General features: G+C 35.3%; 1 protein-coding gene across 2 annotated transcripts; it reads left to right on the forward strand.

The window, feature by feature from the left end:
* The first annotated feature begins 12,456 nt into the window (after positions 1–12,456).
* Eaat2 (Excitatory amino acid transporter 2) lies at positions 12,457–23,930 on the forward strand. Of its 2 annotated transcripts, none has more exons than XM_070293754.1 (11): positions 12,457–13,461; positions 15,080–15,205; positions 15,313–15,520; positions 16,400–16,442; positions 16,532–16,785; positions 16,868–17,101; positions 19,158–19,352; positions 19,447–19,581; positions 19,684–19,792; positions 19,916–20,050; positions 21,235–23,930. In XM_070293754.1, exons 1-10 carry the CDS (start codon positions 13,287–13,289, stop codon positions 20,036–20,038), a joined length of 1,602 nt encoding a protein of 533 aa, XP_070149855.1. In that variant the 5' UTR covers positions 12,457–13,286; the 3' UTR covers positions 20,039–20,050; positions 21,235–23,930. The 2 variants fall into 2 exon arrangements, with proteins under 2 accessions (XP_070149855.1, XP_070149854.1); XM_070293753.1 differs by having other exon boundaries at positions 19,916–20,034.
* The last annotated feature ends 126 nt before the right edge of the window (positions 23,931–24,056 follow it).

The raw sequence follows: 24,056 nt of genomic DNA on the forward strand, positions 1-24,056 counted from the left end.
AATCAATTAAGAAAATAATGAACCTCGTTCTCCAACTATGTTCGTCAATGAGGATAAAGTATGTCAATCGTTATTCTTACGCGTATATTCGTATGCGTATACATACGCATCGCGGCTTTAACGTATCCATCATATGACTGTAAGTTCCATAAACCTCGTTCGGAGTTTGAAGGACGATAAGAATGCAATGTTTCACACTGAAAGTTTTGCCCCCACTTCATTCTCCGAATAATTTACTCGTAACTGGGAGTAAAGAGCCACATGGCCTCTCTGTATTCATCTAATCTCTCAGAAATGAGCCGTGGGAATTAGATTGTTCCTCCATTTCACTCACAGCCATACTTTTCATAACTGAAGTTTTCAATTGACTTCGAGCGACAAACAACGGACTTTCCGTTGATTGTCCTTGAATAGTTTGCCGCAATCAACGCGGATGCAGTTTTTGTTTAACGAGTAAATGGAACCGCCCCGATATGCCTAGATGTTATAAAAAATTTTAACTTTTTAAATGTTCAAATAAAATTTATTTAATATCTAAAAAATTTTAATTGATTAAAGTTCTTCTAAATAATTACATTATTTCTTTAATTTCTAAATAATTTCTTCAATAATTCAAATAATATATATTAATATCTTAAATGTTAATGATTTCAGTAATTCATCTCGGAAATTGCAACTGATAGAAAACGTTTCACGGTAGTTTTAAAAATGTATATCTCACAAAATTTTTTAAAATAAAAATTACACAAAAGGGATACAGAAATACAATTTAATTTTTTTCCAAAATATAAAAAATTTGCAATGTAAATGACACAATATTAGAACAACTATAATACAACAGTAATTTAACAAAACTCAAATTGAAATTTTCTGGATACAAAGCTTGCCCTTGTTTCAGAGTGCAAAGTATAATTGTGTATGCAAATTAAGACGAAGCTAGGAAACGTGAATCTGTCGGAATAAATAACTTTCTTGACAGAAAACGCAATTCATGCGTATTTCGCATTGTCGTTGAAGAAAATAATGCGTTCTTGCCTGCATAATAAAAATATGCAAGCTTATTATCAGCAGCGTTATACGTGCTTAATTCTTATTAATATAATTACACATTGCAATCAATCTGCAATCAACAAATTACAGATCAAAATATTATGCTAAATGATTCGAAGGAACAATGACAAAACGCATGGCTATAATAGTTGTCTTGAATCGAACACTGTCTTTATTGTTGTATATATTATTTTGAAATGGAACAGATAATTAGAAATGGCTGGCAAGTAGTTTTTTTTTTTTTTTTTTTTTTAATCATTACTAAGACTAGAGCGATATTTTTCACTCAAAAATTATCAGATCAAAGATGAAATCTTCGAGGCTTTCTCATCAAGTAGATGCTAAATTTATCAGCAATGATTAAATATCTTTTAAATTAGACCCCGCACCAAGTATATATGTATGTATTGCTTTTGAGTCATCCAGAGCTTTCATTAACAAAGACTATCGGCGTGGAATCGATTTTCTCATACACTTACAGCCTATCGAAGATATATGATTATAAGCAATACTCAGCATCTGCTATTTAATTGCATCTGCTGACGGTTCTTAAACCTCTCTCTCTTTCTTACAAGCTACAGGTAAAATATATCAAGTGCAATTATATGCCGACAAATTCTATGGGGTTCTCTCTTTTCGTCTTTGAATTCTTTGTCTCGCCAAGAGAAATCGATCGACTTTAACATTTCTGTTTTGCTCTTGACTGACCATTTAAAGCAATTATGTTGGCCGCTTTTGAAAGGCAAGGCAAGGATAACGGGAGACGATCGGTTCATCGGATAATATCCTTTATGTCGCTTCTGAACTTGCAAGAGTTCAATTTGCTGGACATGCTTCCGGCGATTATATAGATAGCCCCGGCACGTGTGTCTCGATTCTTATACACTGAACGACGATACGGCGATTATTCATAATGTCGTCGGACGGTACAAAATGGGTCAAGTTATTCAGCAGTTATATAATTCGGACTAAATGTAATATTTAAATTGCTTGCCCGTTTAGATTTCATCTATGAATTAAGCGATTATTTAGGACGCGTTTTAATATGTAATTTCCATATTTGCAAAGATGAATCAAATGATGTAACAAAATATGTAAAAAGATTTGAGTTTTGATAAATGTATAAAGTTTAACATAAAGCACATAATATATAATAAATAAAAAAAGATAATTTTATTATACGTTTGTGGTATAAGAATGTAGCTGTATGAACCTTATACTCCATTTTCGTAAATTTTTTTATTTTGATTTCTTTATTTTAGAATACAAAAATAAAAAGCAGAATTAATAAGTTTGGCTTCTGAGAAATTTACATATTTTATTGTTATTTTGTATTTTAATATTATAATTTTAGGCTTCTTTAAGAAACGGAAAGTTTTGTTAGAGCAAGAAATGACGATATAATACATTGGCAGAATTATAGCAAGATTATAAAGTAATAGCATACCGTTCGAATTAGTTTCAACTCACTGCGTCTGACTAAAGTTAGGCCGAACTACTGGATTGTATCGAATCCCAATGGCGAAATTCGCCAAACAATATATACTATTCAGTAAGCTGAAGCTAGGTGCCAAGAATATTATTTCCCGCAATGTTCTGAACACCTAATGCCTTTATCGATCGTTCATCGCCTTGTTGTGGATCCGATAACACACCGGACAGTACGTACAAATGCATTCATTGAATAAATTGATTATCTAACTATATATATAATTACCTATCTATATAATATATATCTATATAATTAGTAAAATAATCACGATTTCAGAGGTTTTTGAGCGATAACTTCTTAAGAAAGCATTTTTCGACCCATGTTTATAGGAAATTTTTTATTCAGAATTGAATTTCCTATAAGATCTCAAAGTCCGGCTGGAATGTTCAGGGCTACCCTGTATATATATATATATTAAACATGATAATTAAAATCTTAATATATTCTTCTATCTTGAACAATAATATTTCAAGATGCGATAAAAGCAAATCTTATAAGATACATTTTCGAATTATCCGGTTGTTGAACATGAAAGTCAAATAGAAGAACTCACCGCATTAGTTTCTTTGGCGGTCGTTTTTACATTTCATACTTTTATAAATTTAAGACGAATAAAACGCTCTCTTGAAAGCAAAAAGCAATATCTGCTTCGTAGTTCATGAAAAGTCGACGTTCGAAATAAAACGTTTTTCTCTTGCTTTCTTCATTAATTTTTACAATTTAAATTCTGACGCGGCTTTATCAAGCGCGTTCGGAAATAATCTTAACCTGCGCATAAATCATGAATGTCACAAAAGTTTTTTACTAACTAATCCGCTTTTATTACGCTCACATCGGCGTTCATATCTAATTCGAATTTTCCACGCCCGTATTCCAACGCTTCTATTTGACGCTTATTCGCATTAGGAAACAATGCAGAGAAATACAATAAATGCAAAAATCAGTTTTCTCTATCCTTTCGTATGATACGATTCGAGAGTTACAAAGTAACCCTTGACAGGATTATATAATATAACAAATAAGAGAAATAAAAAGAGAAGGGTAGAAATGAAAAAAATTGAGATAGTTACAAAATATAAATTAAGATAAAGTTACAGAGTAAATAATTATCAACTAACGATCTTTAAGAAGACCGCTAATCTGTAATATCTTGTAGAACACTGTGAGATCTCTTTCCCATCAAAATTTAATTAAACGCCAAATTCTCTTCATGATTTCTTTTAAGTTTTAACGCTAAACATCTCGGTAACTAGTCAAGACTCAAGTCTTAAAAATTTTTATTAAAGTTAGATCAACTTAAAATTAGTTGAAGAGTAAGATTCTGTTATCTATTTTCTACTTTCCTCTTGAGGCATAATTTGTTAAAAATTTATTTTACCGATAACATGTTTAGAAAAGTTTAAAAGAGCGAAACCAAATCACGTGGAATTCGCGATTCGTATCCTAAATTTAAAAAAAGCGTAAATAGAGAAATAGATCGCGTCTGCTAAACATCGTTATGAAGAAAGGGACGAATGCAATGTAATCAATTATATTCTATTCCGGCGGAAACTCGGTTTCCCCGATAAGGCAATTCGTTCTTATTTGCAGTCGAGGTCACGACAAAATAACGTTCGATGCTCGCCGGAAGCCGCAATACAGTCGACAAGCGTTTGAGAAGCCGACTGAGATCGAATCAATCCGTTTTAGATATTCAATTTTTCACAAGTATAGCATCCCATCGGTAAATGATAATAAAATCGAGATATATTGCCGACAAAAATTATTAATCTCTTTGCCTCGCGCTGCAGAAACTTGATCGGGCTACAGTACATCAGAAAGAGACAGGTGAGAAAAACGCGTTAGCAATATAATAAAAAATACAAAAATATTTTACGCTTTTAGTTTATTATATATGCTTATCTTCATTTATCTTATATTTTCTTGGCGGAAAGGTATTGTTAGCAAGGGGAATGGTTAGAACCGATTGATTTAAAAAGTTGAACATTCCACTGCGTTGAATAGACGGCATATTATGGTAGCCACTGACATAAAGGAATACAAAAACGATTTTCATTTAAAAGCAATCGAAAAGTGAACGCAGACGTACGTCCCTGTTTGAAGGATTTCGAGTGATTGCAAACAGTTCCTTTCAAAACCGTTGCGGGCGAGTTGCGAAATGCTGTGAAAGTAACGAATGGAATGGTCTAGGTTTTCAGCTGTACAAAGCCGAGAAAGCATTTACGTGGCAACCAATATTCCGCATAAACACGTATCGCTCCTCTACTTTGGAAATACGTATGACTTTTTATCGAGCGGTTATTGGGACGATTGCTGGGACGTCCAATCTTCGTCCTACGAATGATGACTTTTAACGATATGGCCAATCACGGTAAACGGAAATTGTTTTGTGCGTGTAGCGTATATTTATAATATCGTTCCGATAATTTATTTTTGTGTCAATGTTTCATTAACGAAACGAATTTGCTACTTTTCAAATAATAACGTAGTCATTATATATGCGCAATATTTGATATGTAAAAGCCTAATTTATAATCGGAAATATGAAACAAAAGTAAAACATGTCCCTCCTTTATTTCAGATTGAGCATGCAAAAGGTTGTATCAATCACAGCGATTTTATAGCGAAGCGTTTCACACCAGGAAATTTAACGGAACAAGCGTATAGCCCTTCGTGACTGCAAATAATTTGTCAGATCCCGCATTCAGGACGTAAGCGCCGTGATTTCGTGCGGTCTCTTCTCCCAGTAGGATATATAGCGAATCCTCCATCAAATCTTCGCTTGTTAGTCCATTTTAGAGATACTACCTTCTAAGCAGAATATCATTTCCCTTGGCGCTATTCATGGCTTTGTGTCTGCCTCTGTCTCTTCCTGTTTCTCTCTCTTTTTCTTATTTTCTGTCTTTCTCTTTTTGTACTATTAATTGACAAAAACTTTGAAACGAACTGTCAAGTTCTCGAATACGAGATCAAACAAATATGACACGATACCAGATTCTCAAGTACATGACACTTGGTGATTGCATCATGAAGATACGGTAAAAATGACACTGTCACGCATTTCAGTTGACAAAGCGATGAAAATGCGAAAAGAAAATGGACTCAATACCCATTCGAGATGAGCAACAAAGCGAACAAACGTGCGGTTAAATGCGAGGAAAGGACTCGCAATTCTTATATAATTTGTATCATACGCCACGCGTATATTTTCATATAATGCGATCTTTCTTTATATTTGCAACATTTTTAGATATTTTTTTTAGAATTCATACACATATAAATATAACAAATGTATTATACGTTTTGATTGAAAGCGACTTGTCGATTGTGTATGCTATAATATATAAGGCGATATTCAAATGCGAAATATTGAAATGGTATTGTTGCCGCAACAATACCCTTCCGGGAGCGACACAACGGTTTCTGATAAACACGACCACCTGCAAAGTTCGTATTTATTCATGGTCGACGAGCACAAGATATCAAGCAGCAAGATATTCAAGCTGAAATATCATAGGGTCTAGAGTAGAGGATTTTCCTTCCTATATTCTATCGTCTAAAATTAGCTGCGCTGAAGTTTGTAATCCTTTCTTTATCATAGTAATTAATATCGCGTACTATATAATCGAAACATCGTGCATAAAATTACAATACTGCTAAGTAAGTTGTGAGCAAAATGCAAAAATTGCATTTTTAGAAAGTTAATGGAAACGACGATTTAATGAGAATATGACCGATTTTAACTATCTATTTATTAAAGATCAATGATTGATATTAAATACATCTCTTCTTTCGCTTTTGCTCCGAAACATTTTATGTCAAATGGAAACACTACGATAGTTTCCGAAATAATTTAGCACCGTGGAACCGTGTGACTTCTCAATAGCATTGAATGATGAAGTACAGACACATGTTTCCTAAAGTTAGTTGCATACGGACTATAATTAAATGTAAACGTGAGACAGAAATGCTCTGTGGAATAAACGTGCAGAATCAATGTATGAGAATCTAGATACTGAATCAAGACAAAAGTTTCGAGAAATTCTCTTCTAATGCATGAACAATCCGAAAATGGGCGCATTAAGATCTTTTAAATACAACCGCCTGACAAAGTGATGTCAAAATTTAGAATCTAGAGAGAAGATATGAAACAAAAAGCTATAGATAAAGACGGAAAATGTTGCAAGGGATTGAAAGACTGTATGCTGCGTACTTTGGGCGTCATCGAAAAAGAGAAAAGTGAAGCCTCGAAAGAACGAACACTTGACTTTGGCTTCGGCTGACGTGGCTTTACGTGCCGGTATAATAGCTCTTGTCTTCGCCAAGATATCTCGAAGCAACTTACCGACTACCGCTGACACAATCGTCGAGTCTACTCAGCAAGTTTGCAACTCAAATGTTTGCATATTTATATTTCATTTTAATTATCGCAATCATAGAATAAATTACAAATAATCTCGCTAAGTAAGTATTTTCATATAAAATTATATGGGATCTAATTTATTGTTTTTAATTATATTAGTTGATGTCTCTCGCGTAATATCATTGGAATCTTATCACTTGGGGGAAACGCGTAAAAAGCTCTATTAATAGCCATCGTATACGTGTACACGCAACATTGTTGCGTCGTTTCGCACCCTCCGGTGATCAAGATGACGTATTTTACCAGAAGGTCCGTGAATTAGGTCGAATATTAAGTGCTTAATACCCGTTTGTTTGCACTGTCGTTGCCGACGTGACACCCCGTCCAAATTGACGGATATGCAGAGCACTTGTTATACATAGGTCTCGTCGATGATTTGCACGATATACGATCTCCGATACTTCGTTTGCATTACAGAAATATAGTGTGCAACAAGCTTGTCGGCCTAAATTATGCTCGAGCGTCTGATATCTACGGAATTGTATCATTATTAGCGTCAATAGATCCGATTTCGTAACATGAAAGTGAACTCAAATCTCTGTATTTACATGCCACTCGAGTACCTTGCATGTTTGCACGTAAACGTTAATTATCACCGGCAGTGAGCTAACGGTCACTTCGTACACGAGACTCACGCTAAATATTCAAACGCGTCAATAAATTAACTGTCGCATTGCTTCCTGATCTCCGTTGTATATTTTATTCGGATAATCGAAAAGCCCACCCACACGTGCTGGAAAGAGAATGAATAATTATTCATTTTGTTCATTTACATATGCGTCCATACATCTATCATATTTTTTGTTTATATGTCTCAAAAATCTCTTTACTAACTAATTATGAAATGTATATTGTTTCCTTCCTCGTTTTTTATGAAAACTCGAAAATTTTGCCACTTTGTCGAAAGAGAATACTACCACTATTGCCATTATGCTGTAGGAGAGATCGAGAATCTGTGAAATATTTTATAAGATTTCCATTTATGTCGCTCGAGTTCTGCTTTATGCTCGGATGAGAGAGGTGGTCTCATGAGATTTAAGGAGGTTTAATCAGTAAATACGTATATCCGCGAATAAAAATCCTAAACCACTTTTAAAAAGTAGATTCGTATTCCTACGTGTCGGCAATCTAATCATCGGAATTCTCTTTCTTCTCGTTCTTATTTTTTTTCTTCGACATTTCGCCGCGCTCCTCGAACCTTTGACCGATATCCAATCGAATTTCTTCGACGTTCGTTTGGTAGCTACTCCGTAATGAGATTCTTGCCTTGCATGCAAAACTAGTATGCCAGGTAGGCACAAGATGATTTTAGACGATATCTCTCTTCCACCGCCAGAAAAGAGAGCGAGAAAAATTTTATCTATGTAGTTCACAATATCTGCGTATTTTCAAGCTCTTTCTTTCTTCTTTTTTCTCTTAACACATTCTTATTTCACACACACACACATACATACAGTTTTACTAATATGTTTGCATATAATATTTAAATAAATTTAAATATTTAAATATTTACTCTGAAAAAGGCATGTTAAATCGATACTCGCGATTCATATCAATAAAATGGCTGAGCCGTGCATTTCCTGTGCGTTCAACGCACAAATGCGCGTGCCACATATGAGCCATTGTGCGACTCGTGGCAATGCTGTGCGCACGATGACAGCAACGACGCTATTTACTGCTCGAGTATCGCCGTACGAATGATAACACGTAAGAAAGGAATTTGAGCGTCTCGCCCCACTACAGTTCTATTCAATTGTCTTCGTGTAAACGATAACAAGGCCGTGATACGTAAATAATATTTACGCGCGTCAATGTTTACACCGTCAATGCCAAATAGTATATTGGGTATTATTTTAATTCGCTCTGCCGAAATATTTTATGTATTATAAAATATATATACGAAATATTAAATTAAATAAGTATTTTCAATTGTAGATCAATTATTTATTAAACGATTAACATATCACGAAACTTATCGTCATATTAATTAGTCAATTTTGTGATTCGATCGTTTTATAGCACGTTAATCCAAATTACATCTAATCAAAAAGTCAAATGATATAGCATCGTGAACAAAATATATTTGATTCTATGTATTGTTAAAGAAATAATTATTGTCCGTAAAGATCGCAACGCAACGATAATTTATAATTTCCTTTTTTTTTATTATCTTAATTCTTATTTGATTAAATGAATAAATTACAAAATATGTGATTCGATCAATGATCGCGATATATATATATATATATATATATATATATATATATGTGTGTGTGTAGTTACATATTATTTATAACTGTTAATTAATTATTAATTATATTATAATAGCAAATAATTTTCCGATATTGATCGCGATCGCGTTTAAAAAAGGAATTCGACGGAGCATCTCGCACGATTATTTTCCTGCTCGAATATCGTCGCGCGAATAATAACAGAGTCATAATATCTAAATAGCGCGTATCAATGTTTATGTCGCGCCGCCAAGATAAATATGTTATTGATAATTCGCCGCCGAAATATTTCATGTACTATACACATATATATATATATATATATATATATATATATATATATATATATATATATATACACACAAATATTAAATTTTATATACAAGTATATATTTTGGATTAATTTTAAATATTTTAAAAGTAAATTTTTTCGCAATTCCGGTTTTTTATTTAGTTTTATTTAGAGTAACATCCCACGAGGTATAAAAGAAACTCTTAATATTTTTACTCTCCGATATTACAAGAGATATCGCGATTTTTTAATCAGTTTTATTTATTATTAAATAAAAATTTAATTTAATAAAAATTAAATGGCACCTTTTATAATATTTTATATATATAACACACACACACACATATAATATTCTAATAATATGCCGCGAGCAGTTCTCATTGAGATATCCATTTTTTAAAAGGTGTGTTAAATCGATACTCTCAAGTATTGTTACCTCTTTTCTGCGATGCTGATTGGTTATCTCGATGCCGGGCTATGCATTTTGCTTTATATCAATAAAAGCCTGTCATAACCGAGCGACACATTTGACAATTCAAATATTAAATATGTGTAATTTATATTTAATTTATTTTGAAAAAAGGGAGAACTAGAGTTAATATATGTTAATAATTATACACACATACACACAAAATAAATGGCACGCGCTTACAGTGTTTTAGTTTAAAAAAAAAATAAAATAAATGTTTAAATGAATGTTAGTCTTAATATTTCAACTTCCTCCTATAACACGTATTTAGTATTCATGAATCTTCCTGACATATTGCGTCAAATCGGAAGCCTGTAGATTATCACATCGACGAGATTTTGTACATACAAATAAAGGATGTAAATGACATTTTTCTTTCGCGTGGCCAAATTTCTCATCCTCGATATGCGAGCGTAGACTAATGTCCCGTAATTTTGTAGACTCGTAGACGAATTTAGAAAACGGATGTACGAAAAACGGGAAACGATGGGGAAAAGACGTTACTGTGTATATCGAAGGGTCGAAAGTAAATTGGCGTTTCGTACATCCTTGATTGTTCTCGTGCCTCTGGATTATTTACGAGGAGGAAGAGATCTAATTCTCGTAACATTCTACGAAATGCGAACTCGGACTAGGACGTTACCCTCCATTATTCAACGGGACGGCCTGTCCCGCCGAAATGTCGGGGTTCTTCGTTGGCGGATTACTTAATTCACACGTTACAAAGAACATTTATCAGCCGACTATGACATAGGAATTTCTCTTTGACATCAACTTATGCTCGAACGAAGCGTAATCATCTCTCAGTATCATTTTTCATAATCAGTCCCGCGGATGTCTGTGAAAAAAAAAAATCAAAAGAACTTAAAATTAGCGAGTGCTTAAGATCGCTTCATTAGACGCGCTTTGTTAAACGATAAAGTTGAATAGTATTAATATACGTTAAAATATCTATTATTATTCTATGGAACACCGATAGTAGCTTAATCGTAATAATAATAATCTATGCTTAATTAAGAAGCATTTTTATAAAACTGTCCTTTTTGGATTGTTACAACTCTATAATAATAACAATAATGTTAAATATTTATTCGACTTAATAAGCGAATGAATAATTGTTACACTTTGTTAACAATATCGCGAATATATCGTACATGGTATTATATTCCTTTTGTTACGCTTTTATACGACCAGTCAATTGGAATTTTGTGCTGCTTTTCCAATTTTTCACGAGGTGAGTGCAGTCGACAGCGATATAACGTGATTATTATGCAAAAGAATGATACGATATTAAAGATAGAATAAAATTGATATTTTCATTGCATTGAAGTTTCTAAATTGAATCGATCCTTAAGTTGCCTCTATCTTTTTACTTGATTATCATTAGAGTAGTATCATTTCCGGGAAAGTAGTCGTATCCGTCGTTCTTAATTATTATACCATGGTTAACAAAACTTTTCTTACCATCGTGGAAAATAAGCGAATCATCGTTCAAATGTGGTGCTTCCATCTTTCCTTGTTCCAAGAGAACGCTTTCGCTCTTTCACCTGCAAGACTCGTCAGTAGTATATACCGTCACGGTCAGACAAAGGTAGTACTTACCCATGTTCGATCAGACAGTTATCTATCTCATCATTCTGCGTTAAAAGTATAATAATTTTTTTTTTATAATCTTTATTTTTTTACAGTATAATACATTTTATAAGCTATAACGCAACGATTTTTTCTATGCAAAATTATTTTTTCATCTTTCGATCCTTTCTTATTATATAATAATTCATTTTGTGTACAATAAAACATGAGATTACTTGCAAATCATAAATACTCTAATCTTCGAAGGTTTTGAATTTCCATATATACCAAAAAAAATTGATTAATAAAATTAATATAAAAGTAAAGTATATAATATCTATTTTTATATATAATGTATTACAATGCGGCTTTGCGATAAATAATTCTATTTGATTCATTACGTCAAGCGTTTAAAATAAGATATGTGTATGTGTGTGTGTGTGTGTGTGTGTGTAAAACTCTATTCTTAAAATATACAAGGTCATTGCTGACGTATAAGGGAAATATCTTCGCGCAAAATGCATTCAGCACGTTTAAGTAGTACAAAATAACAATTATATTGTAAAAAGAGCAGAATTCTGTTAAAATTTAAGGGCTTTCTTTCGGATAATATATTTCGCAATTTTTAGACATTTCCGCTGTCCTTTGTCGTGTCCTTGGATTTCTCGTCATTCCTTTTGCGCGTCAAAGCTCGCATCCTCACCACCCCTTGGATCGTCATCTTTCGATTTCTCCCTACGCGTCCCTCTTCTCTTTGCGATGCACCACCGTGCAGTAACAGCAGCACGGAAACAGTGCACATTTGACTACGTTTTAGCGACTGATTGAACCACTGAATTTGCGCAAGCGCGCGTTGTTGTCGTCGAAAGAACGGGGACGTTCGGGGTATGGTGAAATCCTGGCAAATCAATACGGGGATGTCCGCCGGTAACCAGGCAGTCGGGGCTCATCCTTTGCGAGGAACGTGTCGGATATCCACGCGCACGCTCAGTTACGTTGGCAATAGTCGTCAGAACAGTCCATTGCACTCGAATCTTCATCGTCGTCGTGCGGAAGGTATCAGTTCTGATTTCTCTCGTTCTTCCTAATAAAATCTGAAGTTTTACGAGATCGAAGTGCATCGGTTGGAGAAAGAAGGTGGTGGTGTCGTCATACTTGAGAAGAGACGACAATGCTAGCGGACCTCTCGGGTAACTGACCTTGTGCAACAGCGCAACATTCGGCAATAAGACTGCTTCTACAAGAATCTTAAGAAAATCAAAGATTCACGTAATACGAAATTATTCACGTTCTTCTCGTTTAAAACTAGAGAAACGCGTATCCTCCCTCGGGTACACGTTCGAATCGTTCCGAGAACGAATTCTCCACGTATAAGACATTATTAAACGTAAAGTCAGACAAACCGACGGGAGGCAATTAGAGTCCCGCGAGCTCTACTAAAGCCACTGATTGTTATCAGCATCGCTAACCAGTTAGTCCAATCCTATCCCGGTACCACGATCGAGTTAGTAGGCATACGCCAGGTCGCCGCCAGGCTATTAAGACGTCTGGTAGGCGCGAGTGATTTGTCCTTCTGCACGGATTTACCGAAACACCCCCAAAACGGCAACCCGTCGTCGTCGTGGTGCTGCTGGGGCCCCGCCGTTAGCCGCGAGAGATCGCGAGAAGGGAACTTGGGAAGATCAGCGGGAGGATCGGCCTGTTCGTACGCGACTGGCACCGATCCCTTGTACGCCGCTTGCTGGCGGCCTAGTGAGATGGAGGAGAAGTCCTCTGCCCGATTCTCCGAGTATCTGTTCGCCAAGATGGGCGGGCAGGACGTCTCGGCCTCTCAGGGTCCCCGTAAGGTGACCGCCGACACCAGAAAGTGGATGCGAGAGAACTTGCTGCTCATGGTCACCCTTTCCGGCGTTCTCTTCGGCGTTATTCTTGGTGAGCATCGGGGATGTTCATCAGAATTTTTTTTAAGAAAACGCTATATATATTTTATTATAATTCAAAAAATTTTTTAATCTGATATCATTTTTTTATAGTTGATTATTGCACTTGTATTATTGATATTTCGACAGATATGACATCGCAAGGAGACAATATAATGTCATGTGCAATGTAAAATTTATAGCATTTTAATTTACTCTGTGTTGCCGTTTTATACATCAACGATATGTACTATAAATGATGAGTACTATTTGTACTCTTGTGCAATTGCTGCATTTAATATTTTCAATAGCTCTGCGTATACTCAGTATATTATCTAGATTTTGATTTAATTTATCACGATGATCAATCAGCAATTCCTTTCTTTGACAACTGATTACTTTTTTTTCAATATTATATATTTTAAACATTTTGTTCATGAAAATCTTATATAACAATAAGAATGGTTTTACATGCATATATTGTATAGATTTTATTCTATAATTAAAACTGTGCACATATGTGGTAATAGTATGACGAATGCTTGCAATATGTCAAACGTTCATATAAAAATCTGCGAGTTATATAGTATGATGTATTTCACGATATGTGATGCATTGCAAACATTCATATATTGTGATAATCGACAAAGTGTTTCCTTGAAAAAGTTCCATTATATTAATTTGATCTCTTAGAGAGTCGATTCTTAATGGAAAATCAATATTTTCCCATTGTAATACGATAGATATTGCATGCTCATATATACATGTTATGACGTATTTGTTTCCATGAATATACCATTCGATTTACCTGCTAATGTTAATGAATAGAGAAATTGTATTTAATTAAGAAAAAATTGATTTTATTACTTTGCATCGTGCAAAGGAAATGAAACAATACACATTTATGATTTGATTTAATATCAGTGTAATTGAATTGTGATACAAAGATTGTTTGAATTATAATACAAAGATTGATGAATTTTACCAAGTCTATACGTTTGACGTAACTAAACGAGGTAAAAATAAATGTAACGATTGACAGATGTATTAATAGAAACATCAATATGTGTGAGTGAGTATTAGATTTACGCAAAATTCAATTTTCAACAGTTTGATTTAATACTCGATAGCCGAACATTCATAGACACATTGTTATAAATGGAAACGTTGACGGCATGATAATTTATACGATATCATTCAATAGATGTCAGTTTGAATCTAAATCAAGGCTTTCATTCATTTTTTAAATCAAAGATTCATGACTATGTGTCAAGCTCTACGTTATCAACTCTATCTTATCCTTATTAATAATTTGTTTGAAGATGTACATTTATTATTTGAAGATGTGCACGCTTTGCATACACGTATGTAACGACTCTCTACGTAGACTTATGTAACTAATCTGACTTGATGTGATAAAAAAGAATTGATCAAGCCTTTTCATCATCCCCTTTCAGGATACTTTTTCTTCGCGATCAAATAATAAGCCAGTTAACTATAATAAGTTTAAATATAGTTCAAGGGCAGGCGCTCCTCTAGACACTCTCTTTTACGTGTTTTACGTTGCAAACGAAAAGGCGCCATTGTCGCGGTACAAAATTGTGGATTAATAAGATAGCGTCTCTTCTCAGGATTCGGTTTACGACCTCTGGAGCTTGGGGATGATGCGGTAATGCTGATCAGCTATCCTGGAGAGCTCTTCATGAGATTGCTAAAGCTGATGATCTTACCTTTGGTAATCGCCAGTCTTATATCGGGTGGGTTTCTTCTTATTATTGTATGCATGAGATAAACCACGTGTCAAATGCTCATTCGCCATAAAAAAATTCTCGTTTACCTCATTTATTTTTACGTATTATTTTAGGTTCGGCGAGTTTAAACGCCAGGATGAACGGTATGATCGCTGTTCGTACTCTGGTATACTTCATACTGACGTCCTTGCTCAATGCTGTTCTCGGTGTAGTCCTAGTCCTCGTTATTCATCCCGGTAATCCCGGTATCAGAGAATCGATCGGGCCGTCGCATCACGCGAGAGCCGTTAACATACTAGACAGCCTGCTCGATTTAGGAAGGTAAATTATGTCTGCGATATCTCATCGCTCTCAATATCGATTCTGTCAATATCAATAATGTACATAGATTCGCTTGAAGTTTTCCTATTAAAAACGGAGGTAATCGAGCGCGAAGGTCAACGGGTGCATGGAACGATGAGAAAACAATCAACGAATATAATCAATTTTATAGTCTGTTTACATTTTCCATTTACGTTCACGTATCTTGTAATTGGAGTCATCTTATTAAATGTATTTTTGCAAAAAAAAAAAAGATCTTCAATAAAAATTCTCTATCGCAATTTTTTATTACGAGAGTTTTGAATAACGTATACGATAATAACGTGATATCGAAATGATATCGATTTGCGATACTTCTTTTTACCGCTGTAAAGCTGAATCATTGCAGTAGTAGCGTTACCTAAGTCGGATTAAGGTCATAGCATTTTACAAGCCGTAAATTCCACTAAACGGAACTCATCACGATCGCATATACTATTCGTTGAGACAGAAATAGAAGCTCATCGATCGTGCGTGTTTAAGTCGCACGAAATTCACTCCAAAACTTTGTTTGAAAGCCCACACAATGCCCTGACATGATTTTCTAATATTGGATGTAAAATCGAAGAATACTGCACACCATTGGAAACTATTTAATAATTCTTTACTTCAGTAACACAAGATAAGATTATTTTAACTGAAAAATCGCCGCATGGTTTGCGCCGCGACTTAATCAATGTTTAAAGGCTATGAATAAAATAAAGGCCGTGGAAAATGCGTTATTTTTAAAATATATATCCCTTTGTCATAATAAACGAAGACATACTGCCTACTTGTTCAATGTGTTTAATAATATTTGACACAATATGTGCACAATTTTGTAAATTAATAATTTTGCAGGAACATGTTTCCAGACAATTTGTTTCAAGCAGCTTTTCAACAGGTAAAGATGATACCACGATTTTCGCGATATGCCGTATTGAAAAGGGAAAAATTAGCTTACAATTCAATAATAATAATATGCTGTTACAGGCACACACGGTGTACGTTCCAAAGAAACAACCAGTCCAGAATATTACTGACCAGGTATCAACGGAAGTTTTGGGAGACGAGGAATTGATAAGAGTGATACAGTATAGAAGCGGGACGAACACTTTAGGCATAGTATTCTTTTGTCTGGTCTTTGGTACATTTCTTGGAACACTCGGTGAAAAAGGTCAGGTTGTCATAGATTTCTTCAAGGCTGTATTCGAAGTCATCATGCGAATGGTCTCGACCGTTATGTGGTGAGTTTTGAAATCGAAATCGAAAATCGAAAACGATATGACAGCTTTGTAACATGTGATGGAAAATATCTTGTTTCTTTAGGATGACACCAATTGGCATCACCTCTGTAATAGCAGGCAAAATACTGGGAGTGGACGATCTGGTACTGGTGATGTCGCAGCTAGCATGGTTCATCGTCACGATCGTGATCGGTGTCTTTCTCTATCAGCTGGTGATCATGCAGTTGATATATATGGCCTTCGTTAGAAAGAACCCCTTTAAATTCTACGCCGGCCTCGCCCAGGGTACTCTCACCGCCTTCGCCATGGCATCAACGTGAGTCGTCGATCTTCGAATCCGAGCCCGACCTTGAGAGAATCCATTTCGCCTGCCTCACAGGGCCTCGGTCAACGTTGTGATCGTATTTTCTGACCTCGTAGTTTCCTCGTCGGTCGTTCCTGCATATATTCCATTTATATTTTCTTCCTTTCTTCCGCTTTTTTGTTTTTCTCACGTGGACCTTTCTTACGTTTACGCGAAATGGAGCTGGTCTGTCGCGCGATTAATAGTGCAAGTAGTTAATTCCAAAACAATTGACATCGCAAAATGAGATAGACAATGAGTGATACGTGGCGATAAAAGATGTGTATCGATCGAATTGATTGACAGAGACAATATGTTTCAGCCAGCTGTGTGGAGGCTTTGCGAGGCCACGATCCCGATATCCCTTCCGAAATCAGTCAAGCCAGCTTTACATAACTTTCGGGAAATACATAACTTTTGGCTTCATATATATTCTCTATGCTTAGTTTTTATATAAAAATGTTATGAAAGCTGGCACAATTCCTAGTTGTCCTATTAGTCCTTTCTCCATATATGACAATCTCTTTTAATGTTCGCTTGCGAGGAGTGCTCGCCATGCCACATGAGAAAGAGAGAAAGAGGGAAAGAGGTATGCAGTTCCGGGTAACACTTAGAATGTTGATACTTCCGGTTTCCGACCATCGATATATGAACGAAGTTCCGGAAACTCGTTGCCAAATCTTTTACGGTAACGTAAATGGAATTTCGTCATCGCGCAAATAACATATTATCGTCGCGAATAAGAAATTCTAGAGGACTTTCAAAGCATTGTCTGCGTTATCACGAGAGTAAAGCTATTCGGCAATGATGTTGCCTAAACCGGAGATCTGCTGACTCCGTGTTACCTGGACTGATTCGCGGCGTGGAAGTCTGCTAGGGACTCGTGATCGGTATCTTTACGACTCTTTCTTCGCAATGACAAGGAAGAGGAAAAAGAAACTGCCAAAGGAGGCCTCCACGCCAAAGTATATGATTTAACTTAAGTACTTAAAGTACATTGTTTTTTTAAAAAAACAGATTGGCGAAACTGAAAAAATATTGGTTGCTTGTGTGTCGAGCTCGTTCTTGCAGGTACGACGAGGACGTCGATGACCGGCTGTACTGCTGAACAACGTGCGATTATTTGCCTCTTGATAATTCATTTTTAAGAGTCACACAAAGCAACGATCATTTTTTCAGTTCGCACTACAAGTCATCCTCTGAAATCTTATCCATTTTTTATTCGCAAATCCAACACGTATGTTTAAAATATATTCGAAAAACTTATCCTGCACAATCTACAATCTATCCGCTATTCCTCTATTCCCGATTACTGTCCTCTATTATTGTTTTAGCAGTGCCTATATTGTTTTTGATCCAGCTAGGTCTTATACAGTTGTATCTAACTCAATCTGTTTTCTCTGTGGATTAACTGTTTCCAGAAAAGAGCGTACACAACTGTGCGTACACTGTGACTGACTGAGAAACTCTGTTCTCAGTGTATCTGAACAGAGACTGTATGAATATCATGATGATGTATTAGAACACGCACTGCACGCGGCCTTTTGCAGGTGGTTGACTTTGAGAGACCGAGGGCTTGGTAAGTAATTGATGGCCGCAACATGAAGGTATATACGATTGTCTGTTACAGAATTCAACAAGTAACGCGATCTCTGGCGGATATCCTGCGGATTGTGATCTAAGCTAATCCCGATTAATTTTTCAGATTGTTCTCACGGTCATTCTGGCTGTTGCTCTGGCACTCTGTCTACTATTTGCAGATATTTTCCGTAATTAATATACGTCGATATTAATTCCGAATATTCTCTATTCGCACACACCATTTCTCTGCCCTCTTCTATTCCGTTTTGTTCAATTCAACCTTTGGTCAATTATATCTAAGAAATTATCGATAAATCATGCCGACATCTATCTCGTAAGTTGACGCCAGAATGACCACCGACTGCGGCAACAGGCGTCATGGAGTGTATCTTTCTATTATCATCGGAAGCGTGCCTTACCCGATCTTTGCTAACGCAGCTTTGTACAGGGCTGCTGCACTTCCTGTGACTTTTCGTCTGATGACCGAGAAGCTCAGAGTCGACCCTAGAGTTACCAGATTCGTCTTGCCAATCGGTTGCAATATTAACATGGATGGTACCGCGCTTTTCGTCGCTGTGGCCAGCATATTCATCGCCCAGATGAATGGTATCTTTCTGGGTTTCGGGGAGATTATCACCGTTATGTAAGTTTTTCAAAAAAACTTTTTTATATATAATCATACCGCAAGAAATATATATATTATATCCATGGTTATTTCATCATTCTGTTTTGCGAAGTCTGACATCCACCGCTGCTTCTGTGTCGTCGGCCTCGGTACCAAGTGCTGCGCTTGTTCTGTTGTTGGTTGTTCTAAGCGCCATTGATGCTCCCGTTAATGACGTTTCTCTTTTATTCGCGATTGACTGGTTTGTGTAAGTGTCGATATATACACATTTACGTTCAAGGCAATTATTATATCGATTGAAAAATATTAAGATTTATTGTTAATATGAGAATTATTCTATATCTATTAGAGATCGGATAAGGACCACCAACAATATGCTAGGAGACTGTTACGCCGCTGCAGTGGTCGAGCAGCTGTCGAAAAAGGAACTCATGGCATTGGACGCAGCAGCTTATCAAGTAAAATACATAACTTAATTACTTTGCAATTAATAATTGTATGTATATATTACTTATTCGAAAAAAGAAATTTTTATTTTAACACTGGTATTTTAACAATGCGCGATATTCATTTAATTTTAGTCGGAGACTGTGCTGCCAACCACTATCGCCAATGGATGTCTTTCCGCCAACAGAGTACCTGATCCTGACACCGTCGTCGTCGAGATGCAAGATGACGCACGAATTGCGGGGATCACCAAGTAAACACGCTTGTTGGTAGGGCTAGGCTATCACTTTGTACGATCATAGTAGATCACATTGTCTCATTAGTAACATCGGTAAATATATAAAAGATTATACCTCACCGATTTTATCGTCACTTAGATATGTTGTAGGGGAGGTTCTTCTGAGATTCTGAGTAATTCGCCGCAAGAAAAAAGTGGGGGAAAGCATTTGTTCAGAAGATATGACAAATTAAAGTTTTACAGTTTCAATGCTTGCTTTCTCGGATATTATAAAGTAATATTAGGAAAAGTGAAGTTTGTGTACGTTGTATTTGTTGTAGGGTAGATATGGGAAAAGTATTTGTTTACATTTAACGGGATAGATACATGATCATAGATATTTCGTCAATAATCGGTTTCACCTATTTCTCGCAGTTCGTTAACAGGTTTCAATATGCGACTACATGAATTTTTGAATCATGTCTTCACAATTTTACTTTTAAAACTGAAAATGGGTTTGGGTTAGGTTATATCTTCTGGAAGTCCCCCCGTAGGGGGGAGGGGGGAGGCGGAACCCAGTGCATTCACACATATACTTTACAACGCGAAGCGTGGTCCACCCCACACGATTGTTGTGTGGATAGGAAAATATATGCGTGGATGCAATGGATTCCGCCTCTCCTACGTGGAGGCTCCACTTCCAAAAGATATAACCTAACCCAAACCTATTTTTGATTTAAAACTAAAATTTGGATTACGTTATATAACCCATCTATGATCCTGTACCTATCTCGTAAATGTAAACAAAAACATTTCCTACGTCCTCTGCAAGAAATAAAATGTACACAAATATCACTGTTCCTAATTTTAATTTATAATATTTCAAAGAAAGCATTAAAATTGTGAAATTTCAATTTATTATATCTTCTAAACGAATGCTTTCCCCTACTTTTTTCTTGCGGGGAATTACTCAGAAGAATCTCCCCTACAACATATTTAAGTGGCGATAAAATCGGTGAGGTATAACTTTTTATGCATATTTACCGTAACATCTTTCGCTTTCGCGAATCACTGACTTATTTGTAGATCGGCGGTAAACAAAATGAAGACTTGACGGAATCAAAATCTTTGACGTAGAAATAATTCTAAGAGAATAGCTCTCATACACGATTTTTTTCTATCAAGTCTTCGGGTAAGTTGCAAATATATCCCTCAAACTACTTTTTTTCTTTTCAGCCTCGGAGTTTTACACATGTCGAGAAGTATAACGGAAGAAACCGTTTGACTAATCGTTAATCCCACAGAATAATTTACATCGCGGAATCTTGTTGAAACAAGCGAATCGACTTCCCTGTTTAAACAAGCCTATTCAACGAGGATCAAAAACATACGTTGCGCCAAAGGCGTGTTTAGTTCCTCTGCTTCTCCTCGTTTTAATAATTTTCAAAGTTTGTAAAGATTTTCCGCAAAGAGTTCTACAAGAGGCGAACTGCAAGAACTCTCGTAGGAAATACAGTCGCCAATACAAGATCCAAAGTCAATAACAATGGAAAATGTGGTACGTGTGACGCAGGCACAGAGAGAGAGAGAAAGCAATAAAAATTAATATATTGTACTTTGAAACTTCGGTCGAGACTTTCAAAGACTTGAGAAGAAAGCGCGTTTCATTAATTACTATGAGACGATACTAACTACGCTCGACGTTGTACAAGTAAAGAGTCGGATATAAAGTCGTCCAAGCACACACCACTCCTAGAAATTAAACTGGATTGGGAAAGAGATTTTTATTCGGGCTTACCGACTCACACCCGAATAAACAATAGTTGATGATCGTAGATAAAGACTCATAACTACAGCAAATCACGGAGATTTTATTGCATCTTCGTAGGTAGCATCTCGATGACCGTTTCTACGATCGATCGCATAAACAGCGTCGAATGTGGTGCCTTATTTCGATGCGCTAATTACGAGTAGGCGCAATGAAAGTAAAAAAGTCTCTCGAGTTCTTTTTTTTGGGTGTACCCTCGTGCTATGGTCATGTGTAGTATTAGATGCCAATCCCTGATGCTTTTTCGATGTCTTTAGAATGTCCTAGCCCAGAATACGGGGATTGAGCACGACTGTCTTCAGTGACGCGACAAATACGATTTTCTCTATCAGAGATAAAAAAATTTTTTACGGTGATTGGAAAAGGAGCTTTATGTGATAACTATTAGATAGCTACGTGTATATCTCTACATATCTAGAAAATACACAACAAATACATTTTTATTATCTTACATATGATTATAACGTACAGCTTAGAGACTGCACTCTGTGAAGACCACTCGCTTCTTATCGCGTATTGATTACGTCACTGATTACAATCCAAATGCAGAGAAGGAAATTAATTAACGATTATATAACAATAATGCATGTTTAGCAGAGATCAATATAGACCCCATACAAAAGATACGACAAAAGAAGACTTACAACCGGGCATAGGACTTTAAATAGATTTTAGAAGTCATATCGAATTAACTATTGGACCATTAACTGACAGAAAAACTGGTACATAGGAACCACTTTAGGTGTTCTACTTTTGAAAGACGAATGTCTTTGCAAAAGAGTGCTTGAGACAGAAGTTTACTAAGACAAGTAAATATATATATGGATTTTGTTATACAATATGTATCGGGGATATGCAATAAAAACATTATATCTTTAGCATTTTAGCAATCAAATTTCGAAGAGAAATTTAATATGGGAGCAATGTTTGAAAAAATTTCAATAACTTCCGTTTTTTATTAATCATAATTATAGATTTCTAAGATTCTGTCTCATCGCGCTCTTTTTTATTATAATGCTCCCTCCCACCTCCCTCCCCCCCCCCCCCCCGCATAGAATAATATATCTTCCAATATGATGCTGTCCACTTAGCAGCTTAGAATAAACAAAATTCGTGTTTTTTTTCGATCCTATGTGTGGAAGACATATACTAATTCTTCTATAATCTAATGACGAAGAAAATGAGAAATTAAATAGCGCAGCTCATTATCGAGCGGCAACAAGACTGGATACACAATATAAAAATAATCGTTTTGCTAGACATAACATAATCGGGTAAACGATTCCTATATGGTTTCGCTGATTCTAGGCACTAGATAGATAGGTCGATACGTGTTTCATCGTAGAGACTGTTTAAATGTACAAATTATTCGAGTACATAGTATTATTAGAACGTTTTTAATAATTTTAAATGTTGATCCATTCCTTATAAATTGCAATGCATTATTCAAATTTTCACCATGAATTTCTCCGGGGTGAATAAATGATGTTATTTCATATATCTTTACGAAAGGAATTATTTCTTGTTACACATGTGGTTCGACCCAAAAACGAAAGCTACTTTAAATTAGATTATCTTAGCTTATAAATATTATTCAAAGTAACCTTTTCACCAAATATAAACTTAACCAAAGTAAATTGAAGATGCATGAATAACATTTATATTTTACCATACATATATGGAAATTAATCATTTCTCAAAATAAAAGTGAATCAGAAATTAAAGACTTGAAATTTAAAAAATTGTAAAAATCAATAGTTATAAGAAACAGAAAAAAACGTTGTTAATTATTAATATATAATAAATTCTCTTTTCTGTTTTAATTTAACTTATAATATAGCAGATTAAGAATTTTGTTCATTGTGATGTTAATTCTTGAATTTATTTAGAACAACATCTTACCATTCCTTCGAGTCATATATCGGGTGTTCCTGTTGCTCGGCACGTTTTATGCTCGAGCATTGATAAAGTAAGACAATGCAATGTAATAGATATGGAAATAAAACGGGCAGAGATAATATGGAATAAACTTATCAAAATAATTTGAAAAATACATGTATACTTATAAGGCTCAACGTGTTGTATAACAAGAAGCAGATTTATATGTGGAAACATTTTGTCTTTTTCATTAAATCAAATGTCCGTCTCTTCCTAAAAACTTCCTAATTAAATAACGTATTTTAAACGAAAGTTCAAAAATTAGTAATTAAATTAATTGTTTATATGAGAT

Source organism: Polyergus mexicanus, unplaced genomic scaffold, assembly GCF_030449975.1.
Source record: "Polyergus mexicanus isolate NDT 795.1 unplaced genomic scaffold, iyPolMexi1.0 SCAF_4, whole genome shotgun sequence".
In the NCBI taxonomy this organism is placed as follows: Eukaryota; Metazoa; Arthropoda; class Insecta; order Hymenoptera; family Formicidae; genus Polyergus; species Polyergus mexicanus.

Coding starts and splice junctions, on each gene's coding strand:
- Eaat2 (XM_070293753.1), top strand. CDS start 13,287: ATGGAGGAGAAGTCCTCTGCCCGATTCTCCGAGTATCTGTTCGCCAAG. Junction 15,206..15,312: donor AATCGCCAGTCTTATATCGG/GTGGGTTTCTTC, acceptor GTATTATTTTAG/GTTCGGCGAGTTTAAACGCC. Junction 16,786..16,867: donor ATGGTCTCGACCGTTATGTG/GTGAGTTTTGAA, acceptor TTGTTTCTTTAG/GATGACACCAATTGGCATCA.